This window comes from Lutra lutra, chromosome 3 (genome assembly GCF_902655055.1).
Source record: "Lutra lutra chromosome 3, mLutLut1.2, whole genome shotgun sequence".
Classification (NCBI taxonomy): Eukaryota; Metazoa; Chordata; class Mammalia; order Carnivora; family Mustelidae; genus Lutra; species Lutra lutra.
The window spans coordinates 140,777,936-140,792,561 of NC_062280.1; the positions used below are offsets into that span (position 1 = coordinate 140,777,936).

At 39.6% G+C, this 14,626-nt stretch overlaps 1 protein-coding gene across 3 annotated transcripts in view; it reads right to left on the minus strand.

The window, feature by feature from the left end:
- CDADC1 (cytidine and dCMP deaminase domain containing 1) overlaps window positions 1–9,247 on the minus strand; it is a 48,330-nt gene extending 39,083 nt beyond the window's left edge. For 2 of the 3 annotated variants that reach the window (XR_007126178.1, XM_047723389.1), the window contains exons 1-3: window positions 9,043–9,242; window positions 8,217–8,314; window positions 1,099–1,173 (exon numbers count right to left, since the gene is read on the minus strand). Coding sequence is in view for 2 of the 3 variants with exons in the window: in XM_047723389.1 (XP_047579345.1) it covers window positions 1,099–1,173; window positions 8,217–8,314; window positions 9,043–9,124 (255 nt within the window). In the remaining variant the exon portion in view is untranslated. Of the gene's footprint in view, window positions 1–1,098; window positions 1,174–8,216; window positions 8,315–9,042 lie in introns of all 3 variants that reach the window. The other variant, XM_047723390.1, reaches the window with a different exon arrangement.
- Window positions 9,248–14,626: the final 5,379 nt, after the last annotated feature.

Below are 14,626 nucleotides of genomic sequence, written 5' to 3' on the forward strand. Positions count from 1 at the left end.
TGGCAAGTCCTGTGTTATCTTAGTCACAGGGTTTTACATTACAATTTAAGCAACAAACTAGTATATTAAGTGGTGAGTCACTATTTTTTTTTTTTTTTGTCTTTGCCTTTCTTAAAATTAAAAACATCTAAATATTCAGAGACAAATTATTTCTATATTCTTGTTGGGGATTTTAGAGACTCACTCTCAGAACTTATCAGATCTCCAGGAATGCACATCAGAATCATGAAGGTAACTTTTTTCATAATATACTTGTTTTGTCTCCACTAGACACCCAATAAATTAGAATCTCTCTGGAAAACTCAGAAGATTAAAATAACAAGGAAATACTATGCAATATTAAAAAGAACAAAGTTCATCTTATCAGGTCTGGGTCTGAGTTTACCCTTCTAGTAAATTAGCCCGCTACTGTTTCACAGATACTGGCAGAACACATGAAGCTCCAGGGTCAGAGACAACCTGATCATTCACAGTGCAGAAAGCAGAATCAGCACCATGTGTGTGATGTTTCCCTTGCCTACAAGTCCCACAGGGGTCATGCAGATGGCCCAGACGGATTCCGAGACAGGAAGTGGGTGGTGTTATAGGAAAGGAACACTAAGCCTGGAGACTGCTATTTTATCACAGACAGTAAGCAAACCTCCTCTCTGTCCCAGAGGGAGACATCAGCTCAACCCTCAAGGTTGCTTGCTACAAACACAACTCCAAGAAATGGCCTAGATAAAGAGCAGTTAGGGCCTTGCATACTTTAAACCAGCAAGATGTGTTGGGAGTACGAGAGAACCGTGTAAGTGTTTCTCAACACATTTATGCAAACTAGTATGGAAATGTATCAAGAACTGCATTTAAAAATTTAAAAAAAAAAGACGTAGGAGCATATTATACAACAATTTGGGTTTGTTTTCCTTTTTACAGGAGAGACATGTATATTCTTGTAAATGCATTGAAACTTTTAGAAGGATATGAAAGGTATGTAAGAACATAACTTGGAAGTAGAAATGGGAAACTTGAGTATAAGAAGGACTTTTATTCTACTTTATACCATTGTTTTTGCTTTGTTATTACAAATGTCTTTTTAAAATTTTTTTTAAAATTCACCTGTTTTTTGTCAGTAGATATCCTGGCCATCTCTTCATTATCTCCTAAGGGTCCATGCTTTCCCTCTTCCTTTTCCTAATTCAAAGCAGATTAAGGGGGGAAAAATTAGTGCACAAAACATAGAATTAATTCAGTATTTCCTATTTGAAGGCTGGTTTTCTTGGTTTTAAATCATTTTTTTTTCTTCCTGATGAAAGTGCATTGACTTCACCCTTTTTTCAGGTTCAAGTTCAGATTACTTAACCTAGTATACAATGCCTTTACAATCAGTCCCCTCCATACTTTTCCAAAATACAGAGGTACTGAGACTTGTGGTCAGAAATAAAATTCTGTAATTAAAGATTTTAGAGTTGGGCAGTTTTAAGGAATAGTCTAGAATGTGGCCATAACTTAAAAGGGCTAAATGGGAGTAAGGGTATATTAACTGCAATTGGGAAGATATGGAAACTATGCAGCTAGGGCATTAGACACGGATTGTGGTAGGCAGAATAATGGTCCCCCAAAGACTTGCCTGTCCCAGTCCCTGGAGACTATGGTTCTGTTTATGTTACTATGGCAAGACTGTAGATGGAATTAAGGCTGCTCATCATCTGACCTTGAGATGGGGAGGATTATCCGGGTGGACCCACTGTAATCACAAGGGTCCTTAAAAGTGAAAGAGAGGCACATCAGTACCAGCGTGATGGAGCATGAGACTTAGTCTGCCACTTCTGGCTTTACAGATGGAGGAAGAAGTTCATGGGCCAACGCAAGTGGGGAGCTTCTAGAAACTGGAAAAGACAAGGAAATGGAAACTCCTCCAAGCCTCCAGGAGAAAACAGCCCTGCTGACACTTTGATTTCAGTCCAGTAAGACCCATTTTGGGGTTCTGATTTCCAGAACTGTAGGATAACAACTATATATAATGTGTGTTTTAAGCCACCAACTTTGTGGTAATTTGTTATAGAAGCAATAGGACACTAACATACGAAGTACACAAGTCTTTCTAAAAGTAAAACTTGAAGTAGAAAGTTTTGAGTCAGGGGCTAAACTCCTTCATTTATTAATTCAACAATATTTACTGAATCCTTGCTATGTGCCAGCCACAAACCTAGTTGCTGAGGATGCAGCCCTTATAGACACAGGAAAGTGACTAGGAAGCGAGCCGATTATTGACACAGAATGATACAGCAGGATTCTGTGAGCCCGAAGGTAGATGGGATATATAATAAACTGGAGAAAGTTTGAAAGTGGGAATGGTAAACTTGGTGAATGTTGGAACTCTGTCTTCTGAAACAAATGTTGGATGCTAGAAAAAAAAAAAAAAAAAAAAAAAAAAAAAACCTCTAAAAAGTTTACAAGAAAAGCCATGTCCTGGGAATCACATTTTATCCCAGCAGAACAGGAAGTGGAAAAGTGATGATCTTGGTAGTGGAATGGTTTGTGGGAGGGAGATGGTAGTAGTGGTGATGATGATTATTACATGAGTGATAATAATGAAGTACCTAACAGTGTTTCCCAAGCACCAGGCTCTAAACTATCTCATTTAATCCTCATAACTTTACAAAGTAGCCCCTATTGTTTCCATTTTAGAAATGAAGAAATTGTGACTGAGAGTGATTAAATAACTCCGTAGCTAGTCAATGGGAAAACCAGGACCTGAGCCCCAAGTCCATTGTCTTAACCATTATGTTACCCTGCTACTGTTCTGGAAAAGTACAATGAGTACACAATGGGAAGAACTGGGTAAGAGGGATAGTACCTGATATGTAAAAAATGAGGCGGAGTGCCTCGGTGGCTCAGTGGGTTAAGCCTCTGCCTTTGGCCCAGGTCATGATCTCAGAGTCCTGGGATGGAGCCCCGTGTTGGGCTCTCTGCTCAGTAGGGAGCCTGCTTCCCCCTCAACCCGCCGTCTGCCTCTGCCTACTTATGATCTCTGTCAAATAAATAATAAAATCTTAAAAAAAAAATGAGGCAATGATACACTTATTCTAGTTCTTATACTACAGTAACATTCAGGCAATTTAGGTATGTTTAACTTAACTAAAATGAAAAGCTATGAACCAACAGGAGAGATTATTATTTTGAAACAATGGCCATTTTCAGTAGTGCTGACTTCTGTTCTAAAACTGAGTGAGCTGTGCTTTTCCCAAGAAGTCTCAAAAATAATTAGCTTCTTTCCCAACTCACTTATCTACTCTTGGGCTGGATTCTTAAAAATTATTGGATTTTATACTTAATGTAAACTCTGCTGAACAATCCTCAAAGAGCATCCATACAATATAAATATTTTACAACACAGAAAATCTCAGATATCAGTCATATTTAGAAGGGGCACCTGGGTGGCTCAGTGGGTTAAAGCCTCTGCCTTCAGCTCGGGTCATGATCCCAGGGTCCTGGAATTGAGCCCTGCATCGGGCTTTCTGCTCAGGATGGAGCCTGCTTCCTCCTCTCTCTGCCTGCCTCTCTGCCTACTTGTGGTCTCTGTCAAATAATTAAGTAAAATCTTAAAAAAAAAAAAAAAAGAAGTGGTTTTAAGTTAAAATACATTGAGGCTGGTCAAAATGAATGACAATCTAAATGTCCAGTACTAAGGGAATATACATGGTACATCAATACAATGGACTGTTACGCCAATATTAAAACACAGTAACAAACACATAGAGTCCATAGTTTGTGCCATGCACTATCCAAGAGCTTGTAAATTCGTTCACTTTTCATAAAAGCCCCCTGTAGTATGTACCAGTAACATTCCATTTCATGGATAAGGAAGTTGAGAGAGGGAAAGTAACTTACTCAAGATTACACAACTACTCAGAGGTAGAGTCCAGATTTGAACCCAGGCAGACTAACTACAAAACCACTGCTCCTTTTAAACCATTAGACTAACTTCCTGCTCCAGGGTGGATAACAGTATTACAGCATAATCATTTTCCTATGTTAAATGAAAAAGGCTGGATCCAGAAGTGAATGATCTCAAAAAACTTCACGAGAGAGAGAGAAAAGAGAGAGAAGGAAAAGACTGAGAAACAGCACAATAATGTCAGTAGTCACTAGATAATGAAATTATGAAAAAAATTTTTTTCTTTAGTCCATTTTATAAATAATAAGCATACATTACTTGGGTAAAATAAAAATATTTTAAGAAGATAAAAGATTGGCTAAGTGTCAAAGGCAGTATTTCCAATATAATTACATGTCAAATTGCATCTTAGGGTTTCTATGACTTACTTTTTATAGAAAAAGCAGAATAAAGAATTTAAGTGAAACAAACTTACTATTTAGCTTAAAGAACATTTTTCTTCTCTTAATAGGAAAAAGATCTTACTCAACCCTATGAACATAATGTGCGATTAATACTGAATTTATTTAATTTAATACACATCTCTGTTGAAAAAGAACTTAATTTCAGCAGAGGATTTATTCTTGAGATACATATTATATATATACAGAAATATATATGTGCATATATATATATATATATATGAATTAAAATGAGATCAAATCTTCATATTAAAAAAAAGTCTTCAAAATTAGTACACAATCTCTAATAAGCCCAGCTTTTAAAATGTGCTTTTAAAAAGTCTTAAATCTCGGGGCACCTGGGTGGCTCAGTCAGTTAAGCAACTGACTCTTGATTTCAGCTCAGGTCATGATCTCAGGTGGGATCAAGCCTCACATATATCCTGGGGCAGAGCCATGTGACAGGCTCTATGCTCAGTGGGGAGTCTGCTTGAGATTCTCTATGCCTCTCCCTCTGCTCCCTACCACTGCTCATGTGCATGTACACTCTCTCTCAAATAAATAAATAAAATCTTTAAAAAAATAAAGTAAAAGGTCTTAAATCTCTTAAGCATTTGCTTCTGTGTCTTCAAGACAATTTTATCTGCAAAGAAACAAAAACAAACCCAAAAACCCAATGGGTTTGAAAATCTTCCACTTTCATAAAATAATATTAAGCTACTAAGAGACAGAAAGAATAAAAGACTTCAAAATCATGCAGGAAATGAAGACTTTCTCAAAGCCATTAATAATACATGAAGCCAGGGTGGGGGTTGAGGGAATGATTAATAGGAAGTAAAAATGCAAAACATTTTAAATAATTATTAAACACTTCACAGAGTAATCGGAGAAGAAAACTACTCCAAGAGATATCATTTTATCAGGAAAAGTGAATTCCCTACATGCACACAGACATTACACCCTTCACAAAAATCAACTCAAAATGATCATAGACCCAAATGTTAAACATGAAACTAAAAAACTCCACAAAAAATAACATAGGAGAAAACCGAGATAACACTGGGTATGGTGATGGCGTTTTAGATACACAAAGGAATGATCCATGAAAGAAATCAGTGGTAAACTGGACTTGATAAAAATTGAAACCTTCTCCTCCGTGTAGGACACTGCCAAGAGAATGAGAAGACAAGCAACAGACTGGGAGAAAATATTTGCAAGAGACATATCTGATATAACACTGTTATCCAAAATATACAAAGAACTCTTTAAACTTAACAATAAGAAAATAACCTGACTAAAATATGGGCCAAAGACCTTAACAGACACCTCACCAAAGAAGATATACAGATGACAAATAAGCATATGAAAAAATCTGCACATTACATGTCTTGAGAGAAATGCAAATTAAAACAAGATACCACTACATGCCCATAAGAATGCCCCAAATCCAGAACGCTGACAAACCAAATACTGGAGAGGATGTGAAGCAACAGTAACTCTCACTCATCGCTGGTGGGGACACAAAATGGTACAGCCACTCTGGAAGACAGTTTGGTAGTTTCTGACAAAACTAAATACACTCTTTATCATACAATCCAGCAATCATGCTCCTTGGTATTTACCCAAAGGAGCTGAAAACTCACATCCACACAAAAATCTGCATACAGATATTTATAGCAGCTTCATTCATAACTGCAATAACCTGGAAGCAACCAAGATATCCTTCAGCAGGTGAATGGATAAATTACATGTGGTATATCCAGGCAATGGATCTTATTAAGCAATAAGAAGAAGTAAGTGATCAAGCCATGAAAGAACGTGGAGGAACCTTAAATGCATATTACTAAGTGAGAGAAACCAACCCTAAAAGGCTACATACTACTGTATGATTCCAAGTATATAATGTTCTGGGAAAAGGCAAAATTATGGAGACAGTTAAAAAAAAAAAAATCAGTGGTTGCCAATGTTGGGAGGGGTGGGGGAAAGATAAGTAGGTGAATCACAGAGAATTTTTAGGGCAATGAAAATATTCTGTATGATACCATAATGATGGATACATGTTATTATACATTTGATGTACACAGGATATACAGCACCAAGACTAAACTGTAATGTAAACTATAGACCAGGGGTGATCATGATGTGTCAATGCAGATTCATCAACTGTAGCAAATGTACCACTCTGGAGAGGATGTGGTTAATGGTGGAGGTTATTCATGTAGGGAGGAGCAGAGAATATACAGGAAATCTGTGTACTTTCTTGGAAATTTAGCTCTGAACCTATAAGTGCTTTAAAAAGATAAAGTCCTAATCATTAAAAAGTTAATTCCTTAATTCCCTGTTAAAAAATTCTTAAGTACACCTATAAAATCTTAAGTCCCTACTTATAAAATCTAAACTCCCTTGCAAGGCATACAATATTTTTTATTTTCTGATTCCTGTATACCTTTCCAAGATCATCTCAGTCTCTTCCCTTCACCTAACTTCACCCTCCCCCACGAGGACCACAAGTTCTCTCACTCCTTCAAGCTTTTCCATATGGAGTTCCTTGGCTTGGTAAATACCTACTCATTCTTCACGTCTCTGTGCAAATGGAGCCTTCCCTGTGCATCCTTCTCTCACTTCCCCACGCAGAGCCTGGCCTGGAGTCTTCAGTCTTGGTAGCATCTCTGCTTCCTGCATCTTGTTTAAATAACCTAATTTTTGTCTCTATTAGAAAATAAGAACCAAATCTTTCTTTTTGTATCTCCAAAGCCAAGCACACAACCTTATCCACTGAAATGAAGACACCAAAAAGAAAAAAGAAAAAGAGAATGGTTGTGTGTAAGGATTTACAAAAAGTCATCTTGTGGAAAATGTGAGGCAATCTTACAGCACAATTACTGGCAAGTCGGAAACTTGCATAAGCATATGCAGGATACAAGCACAATTTTGTAAGAGAAAAACAAGCAAAAATCCTGCGCTTAAAAAAAGACTGAAGGAAAGTACCAAAATGTTAAAAGTGATGTTGTTAGAATGGTGGGAAGCCATGGGTAATTTCCCCCCTCTCATTTTTTCAAAAAATGTCTTCAATGCTTAAACAACCTAATACTATTTTCCCTATATGGCCTTGGCCCCCTAAAAACACTCTAAACTTCCTAATCTATCAAACCAAATGGTAAGAACCTAGCACCATGCCACTCCAAGCATGGAGGAAAAAGATGAGAAGCACCTTGGTGCCCAAGGGTTGGAGAAAGTTAAGATGCAGGCTTTTATGATTATTCTTTCTATATATTCCTAACCTGTTTTGATCACCTCTTTTAGATCCAAAAAAGAGACTATTTACATGGAACAAGAAACCAATTAGCATTCACAGATTACCTACTATAAGAATAGATGCCAAAGGGGGATTAAAAAAAAAACCACAGTAAAATAAGATAAAATAAGACACAGTAATAAAAATAAGGTAAAATAAAGCATGATCTCCATTATCATGGAGATACTAATTTATACTAATTTATAGTATAAATTTATTTATACTATATAAATATATACTATATAGTATATATAGTACTAATTTATTTATACTAATTCATAGTTCTGTAGAAGGGGAAAACTACTCACATGAAACATCAATAGTACACAACTGGGTGATAAATTATGCAATCCAATTGTCCAAACCAACATATAAGTACCATTAACACCTGATAAACATGGCACAATCTGAGAGAGTAACAATTCTATTTTTAGATTAGAAAGATGAACTATTACAGCTATAAGTTACAAATATCACACTAAACCACAGAAATATTTTGCGAATTTTAAGGTTTTTGAGTTTGCTTTTAAGTGTGGCAGAAACTGGAAAAGCATAATTTAAACCACTACTAAGTGGGAAAGACTAAGAAAACAAAATATACCTGAGATTTTTGTCTTTGGGCTTTCACGGCTGGGAAGAGCTCCATCCAGAGACTGAGCAGAGTGAAAAGGTTGACTTTAGAAAGCCTTGGTATTTGACCTACAAAAGAGAGGGCAGACACTTTAAAAATTTTACTAATGATGAAAACAGGAACTCACCCTCAATGCCATTTGGGTGCTGCAGCCTTAACTTGGCTCCTTTCGTAGGAAGCAGAGAAAAACGGTAAGAGGACAAGAGAATCAAAGGGCAGGAGTCTGGCTACAACCTCACTTTCAGCGACCTCCTCCGGCACTTTTCAAAGTCGGGCCCTTTCTCCAGCCCTCACATGGCAAGGAAAACAAAATGGTACAAGTGATACATGTAACTATGGGAAAAAATCCAAACTAAGTTATGAAAAGTCCTTGCGTCTGAGGTCATCGTGGAGCAAGCTTTAAATTGTGGTGTTGCAAGAAGGACAGTGCGGTGACCTTCGCGGGTAAGGCAGCTGAAATACAGGGAAGCGTCGTGTGTGGTTAATTCGGAAATCAAGTCAAAAGCACGGAATTTTCAGGCTCAACACCCCAGGTCCTAGCTCTAGGTCCTGGGAGGAAAAGTAAAGGGCGGGGGGTGGGGGAAAAAGGGAATGAGCGCGACTTCAAAAGCAGGTCCTGCCAGGCCAGGGGTTCCTGGTGACCGAGCTGAGCACGCGCCTAGGACGGGAATGCGATATCCCAGGGCAGAAGCGCGGGCGAAGAGGGGCAAGCAGGGAAAGCGGAGTTACACGGAGGCAGGGGCTCAGGGCAGAGCCGAAAGGCTGGGGTGGCAGCGGCAGGGTCCGAGGCACTCACCAGTCATGCTGCCAGTCTGGGTGCTGACGGACCGCCCGGCCCCCGCGCTCTCCAGATTTTGCATCTGCCCTGCTTCTTTCATCCCAAGCCTAGCGGCCTCTGCTGCCCAGAATACCTCTGGCTATCTGGCATGATCTTGGCCCTAGCGGCTCCACCTCCCGCCTCCTCCCAGCAACTGTAGGGCAACTGCCAACTCGGCGCAGCCAGTGACGTAAGAGTCCGACCGCCACTTCCGGGCGCCTTGTGTGTAGTATCATCGAGGCGTGGAGGCCGTGGCGCAGGGCTGCCCCTCTAGCGGCGGCTGCGTGGGTTAAAAGCCCAGTGCACTAAATGCTTTCAGGCCTGACTTCAGCTGTCGATGTTTTTGGCCTGGAAGTCCCAGGTTGTGCGGACTCTGATAGAGTGATGAGGCCTGCGCAGACTGTGACTTCTGGTTAGAGGAGTGAAGGGGAATTGAAATGGAAATGCTGCCCCATCTGTCACAGCCGCGATCTTAGAGAAGGGGAAGGCGGGGTCGGGGAGGTGGGAGCTGGGCGGTCCAGGTGGTTGTTACCATCAGATATTGGCCAGTCCTTAGGAACTCAGTGCCAGGGACTACCATAGGGACGCTCTGCTGCTCATCAAACGTACCACCTCAAGAAGTCCAACTGTAGGGGCACGTGGGTGGCGCAGTCGGACTCTCGGTTTTAGCCCAGGTCATTATCTCGTGGTCCCGAGATCGAGCCCCTTGTCGGACTCTGCACTCAGCGTGGTCCTTTTCAGATTCTTTCTCTCTCAAATAAATGAAGTCTAAAAAAAAAAAAAAAAAAAAAAAAAAAGGTCCAACCGTGATTATGAGAAAGGTGGGGGTAGGAAGAAGTAGCAAGTGGCACCTGGAAAATATGGGGAGTGCCATATTGACATTGTAGGGTTGTGCCCAGTGCTTTTTATTTGATTATTTTGTAAGTGTCCCAGGCATGACTCAAAATGAAACTCCTCGCTAGTGACTCAGAGCCCAGTTTCCCTCACCAACCCAATACACAACTTGAAATACTGACAAATATCAGGACATAAAAACAGCTTTTCGAAAGCAAAAGCTGCAAGTTACAAAAATGCATCATTTTGTAAATGACTGAGGTAGTACTCTTTGGTGATAGTGGGTATGGCTTATAGTTCCTTAATTATATTCCAGTGGGATATTTGAGGAATGTGACAATATGATTCTAAGTTTACATAGAAGATTAAAAGGTCAAGAATAGCCAAGATATTCTTGAAGAAAATAAGATCTTTTTGGCGGGGGTGGGGAGGGAGGTAAATAAACAAGTGATAGGCAATACAAAGCCCCCAAACAGGCTCATATGTGTATAGAAATTTGATATGACACAGGTGACCTTTTATATCAATGAGGGTATAGTGCTGGTGTTAACTGACTATCCAAATGGAAAATAAAATTGGGTCCCTTCCTCACTAAATGCACAAAAATGAATTCTACATGCATGCGAATGTAAATGTCAAAGGAAAAACTTACGATCTTTAGAGGAAATATTAAAAAATATTTTTATAACCTTGAGTAGGAAAGACATTTATAAAGATACTAAGATATAAAACCCACCCATTAAAGAGAATTATTGGTATGTTTGGTACTTTAAAATGAAAAAACTGTGCACTGAAAGACATAATAAAGTATGTAAAAAGGCAAGTGGCAAACAGAAGAAGATATTTATCATACACACTCCCAAGTGAGAATGAATATCCAGAATATATAAAAAATGCTTACAAATGAATAAGAAATAAGAAACAAAGAGAAAAATGGTTAACAGGTATTTCATAGAGAAATTTAAAAAAAGATATTTGTATTTGTATCTTATATATATGTATATATGTGATTATTTAATATATATAATTAATTATCTTTAATCTCTGTGAGTAAAATCTACCCCTAGAAAAACCATTAGCTTTGTTGCTCACTTTCTTCTTTTTAGATTGCTGTTTTCATTCTATTTTCAGTCCTTTAGTATTTCAGAGTTGTTTAAATATTCTGTTCCCTTTATTTTCTTGCTAGTTCAGCCATATTTTATCTGGCATTTTTGGGTGCTTTGTAACAAATTTGTTTGGGCTATCTTGTCTACAATATTACTGGAAATAATAGTTCTGCTGCAAAGAAGAATAAGAACTAAAAAGGAGTATAAGACAAATGCTACCTAAGTGTTTAGACATGGACAAACTCAGTTCAAGTGAGCACAACAAAGGCTAGCTTAATCAATAAAATGGTTTTAAAAATCAATAAATAATCGATGGAAAGAACATGGACTTTGCAGTCAGATAGAGAAACTGACATCTCTGACCACCCAAGCTGTTTACTAGTTAGCTATGAGTTAGCTGAGACTCTGTTAGCTGTGGGTAACAAATATAAACCAAATCTCAGTGGCTTGCCACAGCAAAGGTTTCCTTCTGGCTCAAATTCCATGCTACTGCACTCTTTCTGTGAATTGGCTCTGGGATCCAGGCTAAAGGAGCAGCCTTTGGATATTCTTTTCTCCTGGCAGGAGAAAAAAAGATGGCAGAACTACATGACCCTTAGAGTAAGTCTCATGTCATGAGATGGGATGCATAATCCTGTTTCAGGGACATGCTGGAAAGGCAGGTTCAGCAAGTATCTCAACAACAATGCGATATTAGTAAATTGGCCTTACTAATCATGGATCCTTTGCCTGCTACTTGGTGTCTTGTCAGAGCAGAGAACTTCACATCCCCCTTTCCAGAATCTGTAGTTTTTAACATTTTACCACATTTGCACCATTTTTTGTTATTCTTTCTGTTACATTTACACACCTCCCCACCCCATTCTTTTTCTGAGTCATTTAAGAGCAGGTTACAGGGGCGCCTGGGTGGCTCAGTGGGTTAAGCCTCTGCCTTCGGCTCAGGTCATAATCTCAAGGTCCTGGGATCGAGCGGGCTCTCTGCTTGCTCTTTCTCTGCCTACCTCTCTGCCCACTTGTGCTCTCTCTATCAAATAAATAAAATCTTAGAAAAAAGAACAGGTTACAGAGACTATGCCCAATCCCCCCCTCACTAAAAAAATCCAAATATATTCCTCCAGAACAAGGACACTCTAACACAGGCTAATCCAACAGTCCAAAACAAGAAATCAGCGTTGATTGGTCACTACAGGGCAATCTACAGACGTCATTCAAATTTTGAAGTGTTTCAACATGCGTTATTTCCATTCTGGTTCAGTATCCCATCCCAATTCACTTTTTGACCCTTGCTATTTTCCTCTAGCCTCTAACATTTCCTTGGTCCTTCCCCCTGTCTCACAACATTAACAGTTTTAAAGGCTCTAGGCTTTTCATTCTGTTAAGATTCCTCTCCACCAGGATCATTCTGATGTTTCCTCACAACCAGACTCAGGCCATCCATTCTTGATAGGAATGCCACAGAAGTGATAGTCTGTTCTTTTTTTCCATGGATCACATCAGGGGGCAACTCAGTGTTCACATATCCCAGCCATGGTGACACCAGCCTTGTTCACCTGGCAAGTTAGCACTGGTCAAATTTCTAAAGTCACTAACAAAGTCATTATCTTTTCCTCTGTAATTGGTCAGTATTTTGTGGAGAGAAATCCCCCAAGTTACACCAATGTCCTATACCCATTAAACCTCCACATACCAACTTTAGCATCTGTTGGTGATTCCCACATGAATTAACCACCATTGTGATGGCTGTCCAGTTGTGATTTCTAATTTCCATCATTTCTCCTACATATAGTTGTTATTCTATAATAAGGAGGAGTTTTTCCCTCTTCCTCATTCCTTCCTTCCTTCCTTCCTTCCTTCATTCATTCATATCTGTATGGACTTGTTTTCTCTATTTTATTCAATGAGCTGTAATCTGTTATCATTTATTTTAGTGCTCAAATTGTCCCATATTTGATGAAATCCTCAAGTTGTCTCTTTTATCCTTTTGACACATCCCTATAAGTCTTTGAGCACTTACTTACATCCTAGTGCAACAAGATGCTCCAGAATTCATTTTCTACATTCCCTGAACCAGACATAGAGCCAACATTTCCCCAAGGAGCCCTGGTTCTTCTTAGTGTTTAAAAATGAAGATCTAGGCAGTAAGTATGCTATGTCATTATGACTAGACATACTCCTGTATCTTTTTCAGTAGCTATATGTCTCTCTAAGAGTTCACATCAACACTTTCAATTCCAAAGTCCAGCATATCAGTTATTTCTAGCCTCTCCCTTTGTTGTATTTGTAAATCTCTTCTCAAACAGCGAGAAACTTAGTTCCCATTATTCTCAAGATAGTTTTTTCTCTTTACCTTTCCTTCTACCCTGCCTCCAATTCCTCTAATCTTATTTCTCTAGCACACTCATTGCCTCCTTGGCTGCCCACCCCTGTTGCTGCTGCCTCCATAGCCCCTTTGGCCTCCAAAGCAAGGGAAGGGAGGAAGGGGGAGGCTGTAAGATGGCTTTTTGACTGAATTATTCAGAGAAAGAAAAGAAGACAGGAAGGGAAGGAGGGAGGGAGGGAACTACAGTGGTAATAGGTTTATCACAAATTTTCCTGATGACTAGGAGTGACTGGGTGGCTCAGTTGGTTAAATGTCTGCCTTCAGCTCAGGTTATGATCTCAGGGTCGTGGGATGGATTCCCACATTGGGCTCCCTGCTCAGTGGGAAGCCTGCTTTTCCCTCTCCCACTCCCCCTGCATGTGCGCTACCCCACCCCCCCCCACCCCGCCATGCCCCGGTGTCTCTCTCTCTCTGACAAATAAAGAAAATTAAAAAAAATTTTTTTTTTCTTGAAGACTAAATGATCCCAAGTAGTACAGTGCTTGGCAAAGAATAGGTGCTCAATATCATTAGTTATTGTCCTTCCCTTCTTTGTCTTTCATTAGCTTATTCTCTCTAGAAAACTGAAACTTCTTTTATCCTAGGTCCTATGTTGGGAATATTAGCCCTAGCAGTGTGTTTATTTGGACAGAATCTTCTCACAGCAAACAAGTTGGGGTTCCATGGAGCTGATCTTAAGACATGGTATCGATACTGTATTTATTGATACTGCTGGTGTTGGCAGAGACCACATACCTGACTTGTAGAGGGAAGTGTACCTCACACTCAGTCTTGCTCTCTGACATGGAAGGCGTATCATGACCATGACTGTCTTCCGCAGGCCTGGAGATAAGGTGGCCACAGGACTGCTATGGACTGCTGGTGGCCAGTGCACCCTTGTGGACAGGATGGGCCCTAATTTGGTCATTTCAAGCGAAGATGTGACCATTAACACCACCCTGAATCCAGAAATTAAGGTTTCCTAAACAATTCTCAGAAGGCAGTTCCTGGCAACACTTAAACACCAAGGAAGCAAAGAGAAGCCAGAAACAAAATCCAGGCGCCCTTCAGAACATTTCGCTTTGTTACAGAGGACAGTGCTGCCAAAGAGAAATGACTTCTCAGGCTTACCATATATTGTCCCAAATGATGTCCTCAAGAAAGTAAACTTGGTGCCACATAGATGAATGTGCTACAAAGTAAGAATGCAGGAACCCTGGGAACTCCTGCAGGAACACCTGTGAGGTGGGAAAGACTGGTAAGC